General features: G+C 47.2%; 1 protein-coding gene across 1 annotated transcript in view; it reads right to left on the bottom strand.

The window, feature by feature from the left end:
* The window catches only part of LOC128872088 (homeobox protein caupolican-like), a 100,520-nt gene extending 79,065 nt beyond the window's left edge, over nt 1–21,455 (bottom strand). Inside the window, exon 1 of the mRNA XM_054114422.1 lies at nt 21,199–21,455. Within this exon, the coding sequence (XP_053970397.1) occupies nt 21,199–21,309 (111 nt within the window). The 5' untranslated portion in view covers nt 21,310–21,455. The remainder of the gene's footprint in view (nt 1–21,198) is intronic.
* Nucleotides 21,456–22,170: the final 715 nt, after the last annotated feature.

Genomic DNA, 22,170 nt, shown 5'->3' with positions numbered 1-22,170 from the left:
GTGGACAGGTGCTAGAGTACTGTTCGTTTTTAAACTGTTTACAGTACTGAAGGGACGTCGAGTCCGAGCAAGAAAAGCGACGGAACTCGAAGAATCTCTATCTTACGATGGAGTACATACATTTTATTCCGTTGCCAAGAAATAGCTTCGATGTTCTGGACTCCCATACTCTTTGGTCAATCCAAGATGTCAAAAGCAAACAAAGAAATAGTTGGTTCGATAGCTTACGAAAGAAACATTTTTACCTGCTGTACGTCTTGGAAGTCGGTTCACCAGACTTTTCAACTTGAGACTTTCAAAGTCCTCCTGTATACCTAAACACTTATCGCCTACCCAGCCACCATAAACGCCAACTCATATTCCAAGCGAACAATGAAAAGGGGCTATATTATACTGTGACGCAATCGTGGCAAAAATACTGGCACCGAAGGAACACTGCGAATAAATATCTCATCAGTCTAATCCATGTACAAATTATGGAACGTGTTGCTAGAGGGAACCGAATATATCTCGGCGACGATCCAAGCGATCTTTTTAATACGGTACACAGCACGGAACGCGTGTCGCAACGACGGGAAGCGTTTAATTCGATCGGTCGAACGGCAAAATCGTTTAACTCGAGGCATGCGATTTTGCAACCAGTCAGATCGTTATCCGTCGTTTCATCGAGCCTTTATTCCGCGATCTCCTGAATCGTTAGAGGAACCGACGGTTGTTGTTCCTTGCGCTGCGAGTGTCCTCTGAGCAAGTCTCTGTCGATATCTGACGCAACGCGGAAATATCGCCAAGCTTTGTTGTTAAAAAAATTGATAGAGAAACCGTCTCTCTAAGATATTTGAGGCCGTCACGGTATGGTTGTTCGTGGGTTTCTGGAAAATTAGAAGGACTTCAAGATAAAGATTACTTTCTTACATTTAACTTGATATCATTTCACAGATCTGGCTCTAATTACCAAAGGGTCGTTTTCATAGCTGTCCAACTGCACGCGTTCGTTTCCAGTTGGCGAGGGGTCCGTCGCTAGTCATGTCTCGTCAGGGTACGAGACTCGTGATACGCACGCTACCGTTTCCCGAATACTCGTCTACACGATCATGGCGTGCACGGGAAACGATGAGCTCGCGCGGCGGAAAAAGAGAGATAGCGGAACTGGCGCGCCGCGGCCACAAAAAGAGCGGCTAACGAAGCATGTGTTCGGACGGTATCGCGATTAGGTGTTCATCACGGGACTGTTATAAATTGTTTGTAATGGTTAGCGATACGGGGACCGCGGTGCAGTTACGTACATTCGACGCTCGGTATCGGGCATCTCGAAAAGTTGGCGGGCGCTTCGTGACACCATCGCGATCGATATTTTCGCTTCGTTAGGATTACGTATGACTCGGTGTTGTCGTGTTGGGAACGTCGGAAAGCTTGCGTTAGGTCGTGACGCTGAGGAAGGACGATGTGATACGGGGGTATATGTAATCCAAAGAGAGCCACATATGTAATACGTACTGCGTAAATAAAACATAAAAACACGGGGAAAGAATAAAATGAATATATGTATATCTTCTATACAAATGAAGCTACCTGCCTTAATTTGAAGATAATCTTATCGAATATTGAAATCTATTACTTTTACGCTAGCTTACTTTAAGTGAAATGAATTGTATGAATTACTACAGTCTTGAGCAAAACCTACGTTAGGTCTGCGTTTTATATAATCCGAAGAGGGCTACTGATTTCAGCACTCAACAAACTTGCACCTTCTTCTAGCAGATCCACTGTTCTAAAACGATCATAAAAGAATATTTTTTATCAAGATTCTAATTGAAAGCGAATGCGCCAAGTTGGAGTTTGAATGACCAGTTCTTCCCTAGCAGGGCACAAGCTCCAGCGATAATACTTCCAACCCCTCTAAATTACTGTCCGTACGATCCTTCGTTTCAACCCGCGCAGGTCAGATTTCTCAAGGCACACGTACTCGTGTACCTAGAGCAACACAGCTCGAACGAGCGTAATCGACGACAGACACACCAAGCGCAAACCGCACGAGGGAGCCATCTTCTCCCTCGGCCGCCCTCTTCGTCCTCTATCTGCAATCAGGTGCAAAGCACCGGTGCATCGCATGAGCCAGCGCCTCGATGTTACGTGCCCATGGAAAATGAATAGGTAATTATAACGCATCAATAATGCGGCCAGACATGCCCGGTGGTGGCTGGTCGAGTCCTACGATCGAGTTCGCTTCTCGGAAAGGGCTCGCAGGATCAAGCGAGCTAGGGGACGGAAGAGGAAAGTCAAATCGCTCGTTGAAATTCATTCGCGGATACTTCTTTTTACTCGCTTGCTGCTCCCTCACGAGTATTTCCTGCGGCGGTAAGTATCCCGGCCACGAACCTCGAAGATCATGGATCGCTCGTTACGCTCGGCACTTTTATAATTGGATTTTATTGGCCGTCGCGGCGATTAGAATCAGCGAGCGTCTTTTTGGCCACGGTACTCGTCCCTGCTCTGTTCTGGTATTATCGGTTCCTGAAGGTTTTCGTGGATGATGGACAATCGCAAATAAAAAGTGGACCATTTTTTTAAATTGGAATATTTCTATAGAATAAATAAAAATGAAATGTAATCGACGAAATAAATCATTCTCTACATGTTCCTGCAGTTTATTAAATTGCTCCCACACATAAATTATGTAGGATTGCGAGATGTCTCGATGATAATTTCAAAGTGAGCGAACAGTGGTGGACCGAAGAAATAATTTGTTGGCAGAAAAGCGGAAAACATAGTGGAGCGGTATTTTATAATTAAGAGGTAGATGCAACACCTTTTCGAAGACGATCCTGTAACGCTTGCACGCGAGGATGAAGATATTTCATTACAATGTCTACATCTGATTAAAAGGTAACTTGTACTCCTTTGTTAACATCTTCTTTGTTACGGAGAAATTCTGTAATTAATAAAATACCACTGTGTATTGCAACAACGCGATGAATATGTATGATTCCCACATAAGTATTCTTCGAGTTTGAGATTAACTTGGCTCTCTGTTGAGAAAATCTTAGCAACCTTAGCGGTAAAAATAAAAAATATTACAAGGAAGTATGCAAGTTACGTTTCTATGCAATTTCAACGCAATGAGCTAAGAATGAGCGTAACATCTGTCATGGGAACGATGAAACACAAATCTCGGAGAAACTGAAGTATGGAAAATCACTATGAAAAATTTGTACAGAAAGTTTTTCAATTTAGCGTGTAACCATTTCTGCGATATGCGTTTTTGCTGTAAAAGCACCGTAAGCTATAGACGAGCGGCCATCCATTTCCCGGGGTCCGGTTACAAACGGACAGGACTGCGTTTCATATATCTCGGTTACTATCAATGCCATCAAAATTTTGTACGGAATGAAAAAGTTTCCCAATTTAGTTTGCAACAATTTTCGTTGTATATATTTTGTTTCTAAAAGCAACGGTAAGCTACATGTTGGGTAGCCAGTCGTTTTTCGTGACGGGGTAACGAACGGAATTGCGTTTCATTTATCTCAGTCACCATAGATTCTATTAAAATTTTGTACGAATCAAAAAAGTTCCCAAATTTAATTTTCGTTTTCATTTTATACATATTTTCTGTAAAAGCTACCCTAAGCTAAAAAAAAAGGTAACCATCCCCCTCTTACATTGTTCGATGACGAGCAGACAGAACTGAATTATATTTAGAAACCGTTAATTTTTACGTTACGAGCAATTAGATCGCTCGATCAACGTCATGGATTTTCCCTGAATTTAGTAGATTTCACCTGGCAATCCCCGTCCAGTGTCCACGCTCGCGATTCGCGCTGCCAGCTGAATGTCCGTGCCCACCCTGCCTCCTCCAGTTCTTTATCGGCCGTATAAGTGGTGCTAATTATAGTTATTACAATTAAGCACGGCGTTCGTGGCAGTAAGGTTCTTATAGCGGTGACCCGAGAGCCAGGGCTCGTTGCGAACAGGTTGGCGAACGACAAGGGTGGCGGCGGGGGTTGGTGCGTGTAGATAAAGCACACCGATACCTCGGTTGCGAGAAAATATCTCGCTGCCATCAACAGGTAATTTCGAAATGAACGAATCTGAACGACAATAATACACCGTCATGCGAACCTGCCGAGTAATCTTGCTTGGTCTGTTTGCGCGGGGGCTTCCGAGCGTTTCGGGCGACGGCTGTTATTAAACTGTAACAGTCTCCGAGATCTATGATCTCGCTGATCCCCATTTCTTCGCGACGCGATTGCAAAAGGAAACGGATATAGTGAATTTTACCGTCACATTAAATATTGTACGTGCGTAGACCTCAGGGGCTGTAGCTATGTTTGATCGTAGCTACAGTACGGGCTTGACGATCCCGAGGTACCCGAGCTATAGGTGGACCAATCATGTAAGAAGTTAAGAAGATCTAAAACAGTGTAAATGTGATATGGTGATTTGTAACAAGACTGGACTAACAGTTTCTCTCTTTTTTCATCCAAGGTTGAGCGTGTAATTGCACCGGCCGATCCCATGGCGCGATTGATCGCTCTGGAGACCCATTTCCCGGTTTCTCCAGGCCACCGACGCTTTTCTCGAGGGTGCAGGTCAGGGTGCAACGATTTTCCATCGCTGGGATCGCGTGGCGCTCGAGCGTGTGCGCGCGAGAGCGACAAAGCAAAAGCTGGGACCGTGGGGCCGAGTCCGCGGCAAAGATAATGATCGGCGGAAGTTTTCGTGCTAAAATATGCAGATCCGGCTAAAATTACCGGAGGAGTAGCACCTAGTCGACCGGTCAACGAGCGATACCGGCGAGTGTGCGTCGTGCGCGTTACACGAAACGACGCGCGTAGCCGTGCGTGTCGCTGCGACTCGCAACGCTATTCGTGTTTCCCGCTGCTGCGTGACATCAAAATGTCGAAGAACGGAGACCGACTCCGAGCAAACTTTTATTCGTGTTTAACATCGATCCGTGAAGTGTTGCTCTGTTATCGAATATTCTGGGTCGTCGCCACTGGGGATACTCGTTCGCTGAAATTCTTTGAGAGCTTCACGCTAGGATTTCACTGCGAGAGTCGAGTGAATTTAGTCAAGTGCTTTATAGGTACTTTGTGGAAAGTGTTTTATATGTAGAAAGATAAATTTCTGAATTGAATCATTTCTCGAATATCTTTCGACTCTTGTGCTGGTGGTATCCTATGGCAAACGATGATGAAAACACTTGGTATAGTGTCAGTTTTAAACTACGGAAGATACCCTTCAAGGTACCGTCCCCGTTTCAAGGTAGCGGATCGTCGCACGACACGAAGAAATGCCAGAAACGTGTTCGAGATTTCATTAGTGGGTCGCTCGGTACATCGATAACGACTCTTCTCACGAATCCTCTCGCAAATGTACGGAATGGAAAGGAAACCGAATAATTTAGACGCAACTCCTCGTCTTGTTGCGAGCGACCGACAAGCCAGCGACACCGGTTCGTTCGGTGAAAATCGTCGAGCAGGAACAACAGTATCGTCGCGGGTATGCACAGAGTGGCTTGTCGTAGGAACCAATTAACTTCTTTACAAGAAACGACCATTACCACGGAACGCGTTAAACCGACCGTTGAGTGCAAGGAAATCGTCGGGTACCGACACGGAATCACTAAACGAATTCCATCGAGGATTTCCCAACCGGAAGACGCGTTCGGTGGAACCTCGATGAATCGTCGTAATCCTCCTGTCGAATGCGAGATGCCATCTTTTTTTTTCTTTCTATCCTCACGGTGGCATTCGAGTTAGTTATTCAGGTGCACCGTATAATATTTCACCGGTGCACGATCCGCGTAACCTGCGGTTATTAATAGTGGCAACATTAATAATCAGCGCCGCGGCGATAACTTAAGTTAAGCAGGGAGTTACGGTCTCCCGCTACCTGGCCTCCGTTTCCGCGTGCAGATCGTTCGCGGACCAATATCGCATACAGGGTGTCCCTGGAAACCTCGGGACGACGGGTGAAGGGTGGACTTTTCATACAAAAACGAATTCAACGTACGGAATAAATAATAGAAAGAATATTAGTTTGAAGAGAGAGTCAATGAAGGGAACACAATACACAGCCCAAATAAAATATAAAAAAACACGGAGGAAGAAGAAAGTAACTATATGCCTATACAAATTCCAACATCTACCTACTCGAATTAAAATAAACTGTTCATTAATTCCATACTTTTGATTTTCTTGCCCGCATAGAATCACCCTCTCCCGTGATTGCGACACCCTGTATAACACGAATGGACGGCTCTTTCACCGATATACATCATGGGCTCGAAGTTTTCGGAATGGCCGCCTCGCGTTTAGGGTCGCAGAGGTTAAGACTCGCGAGCACGATCCGGAAACCGTTTCGCGACTTTCGCGGGTCGCGTCGCAAGTGATTAATGACGGAATGGGAAAGAAAACTGGAAATAAAATTCATTTTTGTTCCGAGTGATTAGTTGCCATGGTGATACTTGAAGGGTTTGGTTTTTTATCAACGTCTAAATCCCTCGCAATTTTTAATAGTGTGATCGAAATTTGTGTTTTTATGTAAGAAAGGGCAGATTGCTAACCAATGATCGAATTGTAGTAATCAATAAAAGAAAGACGAATTCTCTGATAAAAATATGAAGCTATCATTCGTGTAAATTTCCTTTTCCTAGTTATCGAGTGCCACTGTCGTTGAGCATCTTGGGCTCGAGTTCTCAGCAGTTGAAACTGATAGAGACGAGGTAGATCCTACCAGGGGATTGCGGTACCATTGAATCTGATAGTTATAATCCGGTGTTTCCGCCTGTAGTACCTTCGCTTGTGCAATTCTTTGCGGTCCGTCTGTTTCGCATAATGAACCGCCGGCTGGTCAGACTTATTTCAGAGCAGTGCTGCGTCACTTGATGTAATGTAATACGTGGATGATAGCAAACCTTGCGTTACTACAGCATGTATCCTTCTATGCAAAAGCTAGTGTTTCAATTATACAAGCCGGCGATGTCTGGAGATAATTGCCGAACCCTTCGGAATGCAATTCTTCATCGTCCACGATCAGCCTCTGCGATAAGTCTCTCGGTATCCGTGGACTAAACGCCAAATTTTTCATATAAAATTTATCAAAGGTTTTCTACGTCACACATTCATGCTCGAACACATTGTCTAATATTGCTCACGTTTAGAAATCCAAGTTCGGATTGTGTGGAGCTAAAACGCAATAACGAGCGGAAAAAAGTCGTGTTGAAAAGTGGGAACGAGCGTCGAAAAGCACCAAGCGAAATCTCATTTCGACTCCTCGAAACTGCAACTCGCTGTACCTGTCTATTTCAATGCTGAGCGCAAACAGGTAGGAACGGATATTTGGCACGTTCACGGCGTATCTCTCGGCCATGACGAGGAACTATCTATTGGGCATCCTACTGTAGTCTGATGATTACTGTACTGTCTGTTTTTTAAAGCAAAAGTCGGTAGATAAAAAAGATGAAATCAAAATATTCCTATCCAAAAGACTCGCATGATTTTCGCAATTCAGGTTAAAGAACCTGTTGATGAACGTTGACAATCAAAAAAGAAATACACGGTATCCCAAGGTCTTGACAAGTGATTATAACAATTGGGAAGCCATGCAGCCTTAATAAGGATAATGACAGCAAATAATTGCTTGTCGAGGGCTTGCAGAACCGTGTACTTTAATTCAGATACAAGCGCGACGCGCCACCAGAATTTAAAAAGAAAGCTTTCCCGGTTTCGCCTCTTCTTGGACCGCTAACGGTTATCAACGGGATGTTTATCCGTCGGATCGGGGATGAAAAGGAGGCGACGCTGGCCTTTGGAGACCGTAGGAGCGGTCACGAGGAAAGCGCCGAGGAGTCGACCATAACAGGCCACGTTTTATGCGCGTATAAACGTACGTGTAACGACAGAACGAGAGTACACACGCGCCGCCTACTCTAACCTGTTAACAAATATCCAAGGCGGGCGGTTAACATGCGTTTACGATAATTTATCGTGCCGGCGTAGCCCGAGCAGGCATTATGTTCGGTACCGAGTACACGCGTACGCTGATATCGGGTCACCGTGAAGAATCGAAAAGAAGACCACCGTCTTCCTTCTCCATTCCCCGACGGCACTGTTACATACTTCGGCTTCCGTTGCTCCTTTTGCAGGCACCGTTCATAGTCTACGATGGTCCAAATAATAAATGGTTACGTATAAAAATAATATGTTGTACAGTTGTGAGAATCACCGCTTATTACTTTACGCTGCCATTGTGTGGTCTGTTAGGTATCGTAATACTGCTGGGAGTGGTTGCGAGGATAGAAGCTGTAGAGTATGATTTCAGCTTGTTCATAATATCTAGACTGAGGATGATTATGTACATCCACCATGATGATAAAAATATATAAAGAATCAATAATAAATATCATAGCCTTTTGTACTAGGTATTTTCTACCACTGTTTTTGTTCTCGATAAGGAAAGGCTTTATATCAGAGCTGAGCAGAAGACACTTTTTACCCCAGCCAATACCAAAGAGTTATCGTTCCCTGGTCGCGTGGCCCCGTCGCCTGTTATCGCCTGACGAAGAGCCGCAGGAAGCCGCGACCGCCCATATTAAGCGATATTAATTCATCATCGAGAATAATAATTACCTCCAGCCGCGGCCGCTCCTCCTCTTTTTTTCGAGCGAGTTGACTCGCCCTCTTTTTTTCCTCCCAAGCGCTGATCGAGGCTCGCGACGAGCGGAGCATCATGATGGATCGGTCCGGCAGCTTTTATCAATCGTTTAAGCACGATCGTGCCTCGATTGTCGAGGAGCCGTGCGCGCCACCGGCTCGATTTCGCAACGGTCGTCGATATTCTTCGTCAATGGAGGATAGAGCCTGAAACTGTTCCCAGAGTCGCTTCGCGACGATCATCGATCACCGGGCCGGGGCTGGCGCGTGATCGAAATCGCTACGACGCGCTTATGCTAGCTCCGAGGACGCGACGCGATCACGCTCGATTTTTTCCACGCTTTATACGGGAGAAAATCACCTCTATTTATAGGAAGAATCGTCGAATCAACGTAGATTGTAAATGCTTTTTGGGCTGTTCGATCGTCTTCGGCGAATTTGGTCAAGAGAGACACCATTGAGAATTAATTCGACGGAAATTAATGCGAGCTCTGAATTTCCTTTCGCTAAACGTTTACGCGTACCTTAGAGATTATTTTCTAAAACCTTGGAGTGCACTCATTTCCTTGGAATTAATTCCTAAAGAAGATTATATATTGGAGCAACTCGTCGATCAAGTTCCTTTAGAGTAAATAAATTCTTCACCACCAAAAGTAACAAAATATCGATCTGCGCTCCGAAAGAAAATATCGACAGTCGATTAATCCAAGCAAGAGCGCGTATTTCATCGGGGCAAGCCTCTTTCACGGCTCTGGATCGATCGCGCGTCCCGCCTCTAGATCCTCGGCGAGAAATCGCCGCCGTTGCTCGTGCTCGAATATCGAAACAGCCTGTACACATTAAGCGAGCGAGATACGGGGGCCTTTAGCAGGCGAACCGGGAATAATAATTTCGAGTGCTCTTCGCGGAGATACGAGCACGAAGAGGTGGAACGGAGAGACGACGATGCTACGGTGGATCGGTGAGACGAGGAAGGAAATCGGTCGTGGGGACGTGGAGAGGGGTTCGAGATATACGTTACAGGTGAGAGCGCGAGTATCGCGTGCTGCAAACGAGCCGGCAGCTGCCCGCTCCTGGCTACACGTACCCAGGTATTAATATGCGACTGACCGAGTGGGACCGATGCTCTCGTTGTTACATCGAGCCATCCTATCACGTTGCCGTTAATCTACCACGTCCATCCAGCACGTCAGAGCCGAGGACACCCTTTGATTTTCGTGATCTGATCCGAGCGTCCTGCGCTCCTAGCGACGTTCGTTGGATTAGCAGTCTCTTAGTCTGTGCTTGCTAATCTTTTCCAGATCGTCGTTCTGTTAGGAAGCGAGTAGAAAGTGTCACTCTACTGCACCACATACAATTAACTCTATTGACACCAGTATACTCAAATATTTCACGTATAGGAATAACAACGAGGAACCTTTGCTGGAGGCCCTAAGCGTCTTTGTTGCTCATAGGATAACGCGTCGCTGGTATCCCTTTGAGAGCCATAAAAAGTGAAAATCCATCGCATCGACAGCCTTCCTATGACTAGATGATGTGTCTCGACAAGATGATTAAGAATCACTGATCCGGGTGATGACACCGGAAAAATCTGCATGCATCGTTTAGACCAGCGTCTGCTTATCGCTTTTCACGATTCTGGTGGCCGTCGCCGTTTGACCTGAGGCCATGGTCCCACTAGCTGAGCTTCTCTTATTGTTACAGCCTTGAGACACGTCATTATCGTTGCATCCTCGCGTGATTCCCCGTGCAGGTGCTCCTTGGAGGCAACTACGATGGATCCAGGAGACAGGACGCGATGTCGTAGATCCGCATTGCTTCGAGGGATATCACAGCAGACACTTTGTATAATATCACGCAAGGATAAATACAGTACATTGTAGGGAGAATGAAAGATCTCGAATTAGGAATATCGAAGTAGCTTGGAATAGTACTAAGTTTATTTTAAACTCCGAGAAAACGACCTCAGACCTCTGCGATGTTACCGAGTAGCATTTGATGATCGAAGCTATCGGAAGCATCGTGATTTATGAGTGGTGTGGAGGATTCAGGAAACAGTGAACGCCGATCTAACGAGTGGGATGATTGACATTCGGAGAAATTGATGAAGAGAATAGTCGAGGAATTTGCATCACTGTTGGTGAAAGAACTCCGCGGAAGAACTGTTAGGACACTGGTGTGCAACATTCCACAACCTATCCGCCAGATTCAGGAGTTGCGGACCCAAGTCGAAGTTAACTTTGTCACCTTACAAAGCAAATACCAAGGAGAAGCAGATGTTTCAGCTCCGTACTCAAAGTTGAAATGAAATATACTTGCGAGTAACTCGACTGTGGTATAAGTACTCTAAATAACGTAACTATCGCTTCCAATTACCGAGCCGCCACGAATTTTTCTCAATTATCTTTATGTCCACTGAACAGTTCGAATGTACTTGTATACGAGCACTTTGAACTTCGATATCCATTCAGACACGAGAACATACGTGAGAGAACCAGGAACCGGCCGACGCTTGTTTCGCTTCTTTATTTCGCTTAATCTCGTCGTCGGCCGATGCGGTAATTTTAAGGTGGGACAAGAGATTCTGAGTTCTTATGATTGCTGTTGCTAGTGCCCGTGCGTGTGTGAAAGGCTGGCCCGCCGGCGAATATCTGTTGATTTACACCGCGTCGCGATATACTTTGTTAAGTACGGCCATCGAGAGTACGAACGGGTCCGATGCTCGATCCCGTCATTACGGTTTGCTAAAAAGGGGTGCTTTCTCATTCCTGGGCCTGACTGCCGACAGAAAACACGGTTCATCGTCCCACACTACGATGTTTTCGTCCACGTAGAGGATAACGTTTCAGCGGTGCCTCTGCGAGGGTTTTTAATGGCACTGACAGCGACTCGGGGCGGCTCTGATTTTGAAGTAGCACCCCATTTACCGGTGTATTTGGCGTCATAAATTTTCATGCGCGAAACTGTTCGAATCAATTTGCTACGTAACGTATCGTAACTGTCTCGCGTGAACTGAGAACGTATCAATGATCACTTCTGTAAAAAGGAATCGAAAAGTTTTTTTAACGCTGTTATCGGTGTCCAACGCGTGACCTCTCTCACAAAAATAATATTATCATACATAATATACCCGCGATCGAGCAAGGGAACCAGTCTTTCGAACCCCATGGCGTGATACTTGAACGCTCCTTTCCGGTGTTGCGTTCCAAAGTCGAAGGTCCCCCGAATATGCATAAACATTACGTTAAGTAGATTCCCTCGATAAAACGACGACGTAACGCGCGAGAAGCGGCGTTATCGGGTGAAAAGGATCCGAACAGGTGAAGGTTCGAGGGTAGATGTTCCAGGAGGATAGAATCGGCCAAGTCGAATCAAAGGAACGACTTGTTGGTTCGCCGAGTCCAGTTATCTTCCGGTTCTCAGTTTTTTCCTCGAGAGTCTCAGGGGCGAAACGAGGCGAGAGAGGATGGCGAAGAACGGATGGAAACCGAATGCCGGGCAATCTGTTTTCAGCACGGGATAACTTTGCACCCCTTCCTCGTCCCATCGCCCCCTGTCACGGGTCTGCTCGGCTGTCATCCCCCTTTCTCGTTCCCCTTTTCGGTTAGCTAGACTGCAACCGCGGCTCGGTAACCTCCCATCGACGCTATCGACGCCGCCGCCAGGGCGTAAAAAGCACATCCGAATTGAATCATTGCTGAATAAGCGGGAAAGTGGCTGAAAGGAAGGAAGGAAACCGGGAACCCCCACGGACGAGGGTCGTTTTCCATCCGACTCATTGGTACACCTCCTCTGTCATGTCGACCGTTCCCGCCTAGCTCTATTCTAGCCTCGTTTTTCCTGGTCTCTCTTCCCCGACTCTTTCCATGAAATGATCGAGCGAGCACGGCTACGGTCAGAAGCACTTCGTCGATCCAGGAAGCCTCTAGAAATCATAAAGAGCTTTAGCCAGCGGATTTCTAGGTTGGCAACGGCTAGAGAGAACGCGATGCGGGTTAACGTGTTCGGTGCACGGTGCTCGAATGATCAATTGATAGCTCTACGGATGCGTTATTATCAAATAAACGATCATTGACTTATCTTGGCAGTTGGAGTGCTCTCTATCGGGTCACTTGGATCGATCGAGAGAAAAAGAGGGAGAAAGAAACACTCATTTCCCATAAGGAACATTTATAGGTTATCGAAGGCGAGTCTGGACGGGCAAGTAGATCCAGCCTCCTATGGTCAGACAGTTGTATACTAAAAGATGATTTCGCGTTTTCTTACGTTGTAAAAGTGTCTATGGTTACATTATTATTCCTTTACACTAAATTTGGTCTTCGTGAAAACGAAAAAGCTTGTCTCAGCTGACACCGTGTACCGTCTTCTACTCCAAGACGAAGCAATTCGCCCATCACTCGAGCGACCTTACGCGAATCCAGAAGGAAAATTGGCAGCTTCCAGCGGAGATCCATCCCATCTGGGACAAAAACGGAGGGTTCTGGACCACAAACTGTTGCGTTAAAATCGTCGAGGGTCACGCTCGGCGCCTCCCGCTTAATAAAGCAGCCGACGAAGTGTAGGAGAGGTTTCCGGCGTATATACGCTCACCGAGGCCGGAATAAGAGGCGGAGTTGTCTCCTACGTACTCCCATTCTATCCCTGGCGCGTTAACGCGCGTCGAGATAAACTCACCCCCGCGACGGAGCGTGCTGCGAGGCAAAGGGTCGTTCAATTAGAACGGAAGCTCTCTTCGGCTCGCCGTTTACGCCAAGGGTAGAGAAGTTTTAAAAGGAACGACACTGCGGGACGGGGGTCCACGCCTGGGAACCGCAGAAGTCAAAAGGAGAACCTCGGACGCGAAAGGAGGAAAGTCGTGCAGACAGAAGGGGAGGAAAGCTTGTCGAGAAAAACGGAGCTCTGGGTGTGCGTGGCCGCAACGACACAGAAAAGATTTTTACCGCTCCGATGGAAAGGTCGAAGCCTAGACTCCGTGACTGCCGCGTGTCACGGTTCGTAAAGTGTATTCTCGCGTGTGTGCTCGTTCCAGCGACGACGCGAGGAGTTACGATCGCAGCGATACAGATTTACATCCGGACGACCGAACCTGACCGCCGTAATCACCCGTCGATTGCTCAATCACCAAGCATACTTTCCTGTCGTTCGTTCGACTTCGACTGCCACCCTCTCACCGTCGAGCCTCGACCAATCCCGAAGAAATGCCTCGGAGATGCAATCTTTTTTAGCAACAAGTGGTTCGGGCGTGTTTCTTTTACGTATGATATTGTTGCGACCCTTTGTAATTACGAAAACAATTTTACGATTGAAAGAATTCACTGTCTTTCGTCCTGGACTTTGGACTGGAAACTCAGTGGTCCGCTAGCTACATTCGAGATGTAATAACGTCACGGAAGGTTCGTTAGATTGCAGAATATCTTCACTAAAGAATCTATTAACTGTATTCTAACCGAAATAGCCTCGATGAAACAAGTACAACGTAGATTCCAGCTCATAGCCTTACCCAAGAGTGTTCCAACACGACTTTAGGTATATTGTAGATAAAGCAACTTTATTGAGGAGTCCACAAGCTACATTCTGACTGAAATAGCCTCACCGAAGAGTCCACTATCCATGCTCCAGCCGTGATAGTCTTGCGCGAAAGCTTCTATCGAGCGGTTCCCGCAATTTCAACGGAAGCAAATGGTTGTTGTTCCAAGGGAAAGCACGCTGCGCTCTCAACAACTGCGGAGCACGGGACCATAACCATGGGGGTTGCAGGGAGCGTGGAACCATGTCGCACGTGTCCAGTCGATCCTGGATGCACGTGTCGCGCGTTTCTAGACGAAGGAAGTCTCCATGCGAGGCCTCGAGTGCTCGGGAGGGTGGACGGAGTTCGTCGACGTTCGAGGGGTCCTTTGGAGAACGGGAAGCAAGAAGGGGGCGACAAGTGGCCAGGGCGGCAAGTGCACGCGTCGAAAGCGCGGAATGTCGAGTCCGTGTGAACCGAAGCAACGAGCCTACTTTCAGGAAAGGAGATATCGTCGAGGCGAAACGGCCCCGTGTACCGTCTAGCGACATCTTTCCCCTCTTTCGAGCGCCATGGGAGCTCTCTCTGCGTGGGACGCTAGATTGTGGGAAGATAGCATCGCGCTGTACGAAATTTAGCGTCAAAGGGACGATGTATCGTATCGCTTCCAGCATCTCGCGCCAAGACCGATTATTCAGCCGGATTTCGAGAAGATCGATATCTGGATGTGCTGCGTGTAACTTGTTTTTTGTAATGCGTACTGCGGGACGGCTGATTAACAGCTCTCACGGTGCACTGGATTCTCGTAGAACCGCGTAGGCAACTTCAACTCGAATTAATTTATTAACACTCGCGTTTAGAGAGGGACTCACTAGGATTCACGGTTTTGAAGAAGTATTTATATAGGTCAAGTATGCAAATATGAAAACTTCTTAGCGAGCATGAGAATATGTTATAAGAAGACATTATTTCGCCGGAGGGGCTGGGATTACACACATTTGCAAAAGGATGTTGTATACGGGCGTGAAGTACAAGTGTTCAGGGGAGAGTGATGTGGATCGAGCGGTTGTTTGACGAGTAAAGTGCCTTAGGATCACCGATGACCGTTGACGCCCAATTCATTCGAGACGATACGCGTTTACACTTTCTTCAAGAAAGAACGACACGTTATTACGCGTAACATTTTTCCACCGAAGCTTTAAATTTATCGCAGCAACTTTTACAGTATTCATTCGAACTGATTCGCGGTGGGGTAAGACCAATAGAGGACAGTAAATTGTACCGCGAAGGGACGAATCCGGATGGCGGTTGTAAAGCGCTCCAGCACAGCCACTTACCGCGGGAATATTAAATCTCTAAATCGTAAAGCGCGCCATTACCCTGTCGTCCGTTCGCGTTTAACAGACAATAGCGCGCACTGAGACATTACACTCGGAGGAATCGGCGAAATAGGTCAGCTAGCAAGACAGCCGGTATTAAGCGAGACAGGTATTATCTGTCTGGTTCCAACGACCTTCGAAGCTGGCAAACGATGGCGGTTAAATACGTTCGGAGACGCGCGCCGTCGACGAAATGCTCTGTAGTTGACGCCTTAAGGAACACGATCCACGGAGACCGAGGCACGGTTTCCTCGGTTCAAATGCAATCAACGGCTCGTGATTAATCTCCGAGAAGATGTCATGTTGAGCGATAACATAAAATAAATGCCATTCCCTTTGCGAGATAAGTCAAACAAAATAATCTAAAATTGAACCCGAGCCAAGTGAACTCGAATGGTACTTTCTAAGATAGACAACCAGATGAAATTCCTTTCATCAAAAATTTTTTTCGGTGTGAATTCGAGTCCCCAGTGAATGGCGGCCAAGCTGACGGACTCCGTGACAGATCCTGATCGGAGATCCGACCGTTAATCAACCCCTAATTAATACGCCGCGATGAGATCTGGACCCGGCGAGGAATTAAGAGCCGACCGTCGCAGCTGGTGCAGATTAAAGAACCAGAAGGTGCGATGCGACGTATCCGAATGGACTGCGTTGAAACGTCAAGATCGAATCGGATAACGCGGCTGCCACTTCTTCGTGTCCATTCGAAAGTACCGAGAGGATTGGAGCACTGATATCACAAGCCACGGTTCAAGGGGTTCTCGGGAGGCCGGAAGTAGAAGTCGAGGGCTATAAAGACACGCTTCGGGGTGATCGGGCCCGAGACAAGTCTGGACGCGGTAAAGCACAGGTGTACCGCGCCATAATTTATAGCTACCTAATAAATTTCAGCCGAGAATCTTGTTCGTTGGTTTACGCTCGAATCTGGAGTCGTATCGTCGGGACATAAAGCGTTCGCGGGATTATTTAGAGGCGGCATTAAGGGAAAAATAATTGTCACGAACGGCCGCCATTGATAAGGATGAAATGCATTAATGGTCTACCGGCCGTGATATAAGCACGATTACTTGATGTATGCTCCCGATCTGCGGTTTGGGCGAGCCCGCATTGCGCTAGGTTGGAATCACTGCGACGGAAAGAGGGGGTGGAAGCTTCTTCGCGACGCGATAACGATGCTAGCTGTTTTATATGCTTTCATAGTCTAACAGGAAACCATGCTACTAATACATTTTTCCACCTTCCCACATTTATCTCTACCTCATCCTCTACAAATTTCGCACGACATTTTCGGACATTCCCGTGGCAAATCTTCGCCGATCGCATAAATCGTTGTCGGTGGACACTTGAGGGGCTCGATTATCGTATCTCATTTTCCCGACAATGGACACTCGACGTATCCGCGCGAGGTGAATTCCAATCGGCAGAACGTTCAGCCTCGGGCCGGAGGGGAACACAATCGGTCTTCGCCACGTATGACACCTCGCGTCGGAGGCTCGGGTGAGCACGAACGTTGCAATCTGTCTTGGAAATCGCGTGGAATTCCGTGGACGTAGCCTCGTTCCACTTCTCATTTCATTTTCACGACGATGCCCCGCCTGGTGTCCACGGCGAAAGCAGCAATTCGGAAGCGACTCGTATGCCGTCGTTATCGTACGAATCGGTCGAGTTCTCTCACGAAGAGAGTACGTGCCCTGACCGTCGAGACGGCTCGCGTTTTTCTGCCTCGGATCCCCCGGTTTTCGGTGTGAACGGGACCTAAAGTGCGGCGTAACCGTGCACGGAGGAATGTCGCGTGCAACGGGGGCACCCTCGTCGTCGACGAGGTTCTCTCGTCCCACAGATGGCCGAAACTATTATCCGAATGCGAACTTCGAGTTGCGAGTCAACGATAATCTTTTGCCTACCCGTTGGCGTGAGAATTAAACTCGGGGAGTCGATGAATAAGAATTGAACGAAGCTGAGACTACATGGCTACGTGTACCGATAAGGTATACGTATTCGTCGAGTTTTCCACACGCTACGTAAATTTAATTTATATCCTTTGGTATAACTTGCATAAGAACGATGTAGCACCCTGTGGACTCGGATCCGTGACAACGCGTTGAACCGAATTAAACCATTTACGAGAGTTTGAGAAAAGAAAGAAGAAAGGACGACGCGCAAGGAGGAAAAAAACATGCAAAGGTGGGAGGGCGAGACGGGGCGAGCAAAGCGAGGAGAAAACGCACACGAGGAAGGAATACGAAAATCGGCGGGGCGATCGACGATCGGAACGTGTGTTACCTATGCGCGAGTAATAAGCCCCGATATTCCCACACGGGCCCATCCTGGCCCGCCGTGGGAAACTCATACGTGAGCAGCGCTGCCAGCGTAGTCACTCAAGGGACGAAAGACTTACTTTCGAGGCGAACTATTTTCAACGCAGCTGCGGATACGATCGGCATCCTGCCGAGAATTTTTCACGCGCAGCTGAAACCGACACCGCGCACTTGTCCACGGATCAAATCAAACGGGCACCGTCGAATGGAATGTTGTGTATTCGTGGCTTCCACTAGTGGATTTTCGAACCTAGAGGTTGTGCAATGAAACTTTTGCTAGAGAGCTGATCTATTCGAGAAAAGTAATCGAAAAGTCCTTTCCCATATTGTTATGCAACGCTTGGTTACCGAGATACGAGCCATTCAAGTTTACTAATGTGACACTTGGCGCGCGCCATTTATATTCCAGTCAGCTGACCATGCACCTACGCATGCGCGCACTCACACACGAGCTTTGCACGACGCTCGCACGCGCAAAATATTTAATTGTTCGTATCTCGACAACGAAGCGATGTACTGCAAAATGGAAAACGACTTTTTCGTTTATATTGGCGAGAAAATTTGATCTCAAACGGTCCCTTATTTTTATTCATGTCATCTACAGCACAGGATTAAACGAAAAATTAAATGCTTCATTTTAAGATTAATACGGCGTTATTCACACTCGATTTTCCATCAACCTCTCGATTCTCCAACACTAATTCAGTGAAAGGTTTCTTAATTTTACTCCTCGAGGCGGTGACTGTTCTCAATTTGCACCATAATCTGTGCGCGACGCGTCGTACTCCTTTCAGAGCAATTTCGCGACGGCGACGCGCGTCGTGGGGCACAAGTTGCTTGTTTAATGTTTTAATACGTCTCGGCATTAAAATCCCCGCGAGGGAATTTCTGCATGCGCGCGTCCACCTTCGATCGGTTGTTTATAATTCTTCTCGGCGCACTAAGGAAGCAATTTAATAATAATAACAGCCCCAATACGGATTCTACACGGCCGGAACGTACGCAATCAACGCGTCTATATACACGCAAGCGTATAATCGTTTATCATAATAATACACGATCGGTGTGCGTGCCGCGTTCACGTACACACGCCAATGGTAGAGCTGATTGCAACTTATGTTGCCGCGGTTATTACCCCGGCTCTGGTCCGATCTGGTACAGGGGAAGACGGTTAACGTCGATACAGTTTTCGTCGTGTCCCAGAATTTCTGCTGCACGCATGATCGCCACGATCGACAGAGGAAAGGATCGAGGACGAACGTGTGTGTATCGGAGGTGAATCTGGGCCTCAATCGGGCCTGAGTCGTAGCTGCAGGTGCTCCGTAGAAATTGGCCGCGGTCAGCGGCGCGTTATCCTATAGACGAGGAAGACATCTGCCTAGAGGACCGTACAAACGGACTCGTGGAATCAATGTCCGAAACGCTAATTGCTATTATTCGTTTAGAATATATGGGAAAGCTAATTATTTGTTTCCTTGTCTAGATGAAATGAGATCGAATTCAAAGATATTCGTATTCTTAGGTGAGCGAGATTCTATTTTGGCCCACTGTTGGAAGAAGGCAAACGTGGATAGAAGGGGAGGAAAGCTTAAGAGGGAGCAACGGGTCCTGCACGCGCCTCGGACGCCTGATGCCACCGATATCTTTTTAAACTCTTCTATCCAGCCCATTCATGCCCCACTAAATGCCTATAATCTCCGGTATGATTACAGGGCACCGTCACGGACGCCCTATGGACCCATGTTGCTTCACCGCGAGAGCTCGTTACGTGGGACCCACGAAATTGAAACGGAGTGGGCCCCGTCGCCTTCCGTTCTTTCGTCTCTCCTCCCTTCGCGAAAATTTTCTCTGCCCTCCTCTATTTGTACTTTTAGAATCTCGCTTGATCGTGCATTATCCACGAAGACCGTCTAATTTTAAATTATTTAGCACAGTTAGATTACGACGAAATAGACCAGAAAGGTTTCCATTAATTGCCACTTCACCAATTCGATCAAAAGAACGACGATAGTTTGTGGTATCGCGAAACTTGTCGAATAATTAGTTCCGTAAGACAGATTCGCTGTCGTTTCATGTATTGTTAAAGAAGATCGATGGAATGTCGATGCATCGAAACGTCCGTAAACGGATTCGATCACCGTGTTCACGTTAAAACGGTTTCAATTTATAATACACCAAGTGGAGGCTAACAGAGATTTGATTTCCCATCAATAATCGAAACTTCGTTACCAGATGCCCGTTATATTAAGCACCGTTCACGAGAATAGAAATCTTTTTACCGATCCCACAGTTACACCTGCGGAATATCGATTTTACCACACAGTGAAATGTATTTGCGATGAAAATTTAAATATTTTATTACGCTAGTTAGTCTAGTTATTCGAAATTTGCAAGTAGATAGAAGTTTGTTCTCCTTTTCGATATAGACTAGCTAATATACCGTAATTCTACGTACACTATATTGTTACAAATAAAGACAATTGTGATAAATAATGCACATATTTCCTGTACCACGTGCAATCTACGACAAATATTTTATGAAATGAAATTAGCGCTATGTGGCAGGCAATTATAATAACGATGGAGTCCACCCGTGTGCTACGTGAATTATTCAAAGATGGCTGCTCCGAACAGACGTACCTTCTGGTCGTTTCGAATTGATTAGATTTGCACGACAAATTTCACGAAAATAAAAATTGCAAAGTCACAAGGAACCGCAAGGCACGTTTTCCCGCGCTTTTTCCGTGGACCTGACGCCTGTCGTATCTAGAGTGACGTTGATGGATGAATTCGAAAGCAGACGATTACTCGATCCCAATGATGGAAACGTACTATCGGGACACAGTAGGTCAATTTGAAAAAGCATCGAGTAAATCACCTGACCAACCGTTTGCCAAAAATAAGTTGCACGTTGATTCGCTAAAAGGTTATGTCCTCACACCCTGTCATGACAGCTACATTACCGAAGAACTTTTCTCGTGCAGAAATCTGCATCAAGCTGTACAAATCTAACAACCCCTTCAGCCCAAATTTATTTATAAACGACAATTATAAACCGTAGATATCGAACTCCAAGCAACACAAAAATATAACAAAGGGTTATCTCAATGCACAAAGTGTCACAATCGAGCACCCTTGTTTGAAGGGATTGAAAGCCAAAACTCCATAATAATAAAACAGTATTTTCCTGAGATGTTCACATTACTTCGTGTCACCCATGGTTAGTCTAATCATGATGTCCTAAACAAGGTACCACATCGAGTGTGCCAAAAACAAGTGGACACGATCTACCACGCAACAACGTCGCGAGGCGAGGAAAAAGAAATCGAGCAGCTCACCTCCTGTTGCTGAATTAGGAAGTCGGGGGCGTGCGGCGGCGGGGGTGGTTCCGTGCCGGAAACCTCTTGAAGCAGACCCACGTGCTCCCAGCAATCTTCCGATATGTCCATGATCGTCCCTCCTCCTCCTTCCTCCCGAACGTCTTCAAAACAAACACGGATCAATCTGGCCCTCCTCGACTCGACGACTTCTCTTCCGTCAGGGTCGCGTTCTCCACGGGGGGGAAATGGCGGAAATTGTCCGATCCCCGTGGACGCTATCTCTGTTCCTCCCTGTGGTGGGTTTTTTGTCAGTGGAAACCCTGTCACTCGACGGATCTACGCGTCGGGATGCCAGTGGCGACGGCACACGCACACGCGGGTGGCGGCGCGAATCAAAAAAAAAAGGTCCGTTTCGTACGCACAAACACAACCGTGTCGCGGGACCCGCGTTCTATGACGACGACGACGACGACGGGCGTCGAGGACGACGACGGCCGTCGGTGGTGGTCAGTCGGCGTGGAATGAAGTTGGCCCGCGGGTTAGGTTGGGTTAGCCGAGCCGGAGTTGCAGCATCAAGCGAGGAGAGGGACGCGAGAGGGCAGAGCGCGCGAACGAGCGAGCGAACGGGTAAACGAAAGAGGGATGCAGAGGAGGTGGAGGGAACGGAGCGGACTCGGAACAGAGAGTGGAAGCGAGAGGTGTTGTGAGGGGAGCCCGAGGGAAACTGTTGGGAGTGACCGAGAGGCACCCTGGTGAAAGGGGAAAATCGCGAGTGGAAGAGAGATAAGGGAGCGTTGTAACGAGCGAGAGGCAGATGGTGGGGTAGAGCGAGAGAGGCGTAAGGCGTAAGTCTGCCCTAGTCGCTCGCTTAACCGTGCAGGAGGTGGCGCCAATATAACCCGTACTCCACCTCCGTCCGACAAAGAGCTTGCGTATACCTGTATGCGCCTGTTGGTAGGCCATACCGCCTATCCGACTACCGTATTGCAG

The sequence above is a fragment of the Hylaeus volcanicus genome, chromosome 2 (genome assembly GCF_026283585.1).
Source record: "Hylaeus volcanicus isolate JK05 chromosome 2, UHH_iyHylVolc1.0_haploid, whole genome shotgun sequence".
Classification (NCBI taxonomy): domain Eukaryota; kingdom Metazoa; phylum Arthropoda; class Insecta; order Hymenoptera; family Colletidae; genus Hylaeus; species Hylaeus volcanicus.
Note: the sequence above shows the minus strand (reverse complement) of the source record. Positions and strands in the feature narration are given on the sequence as shown.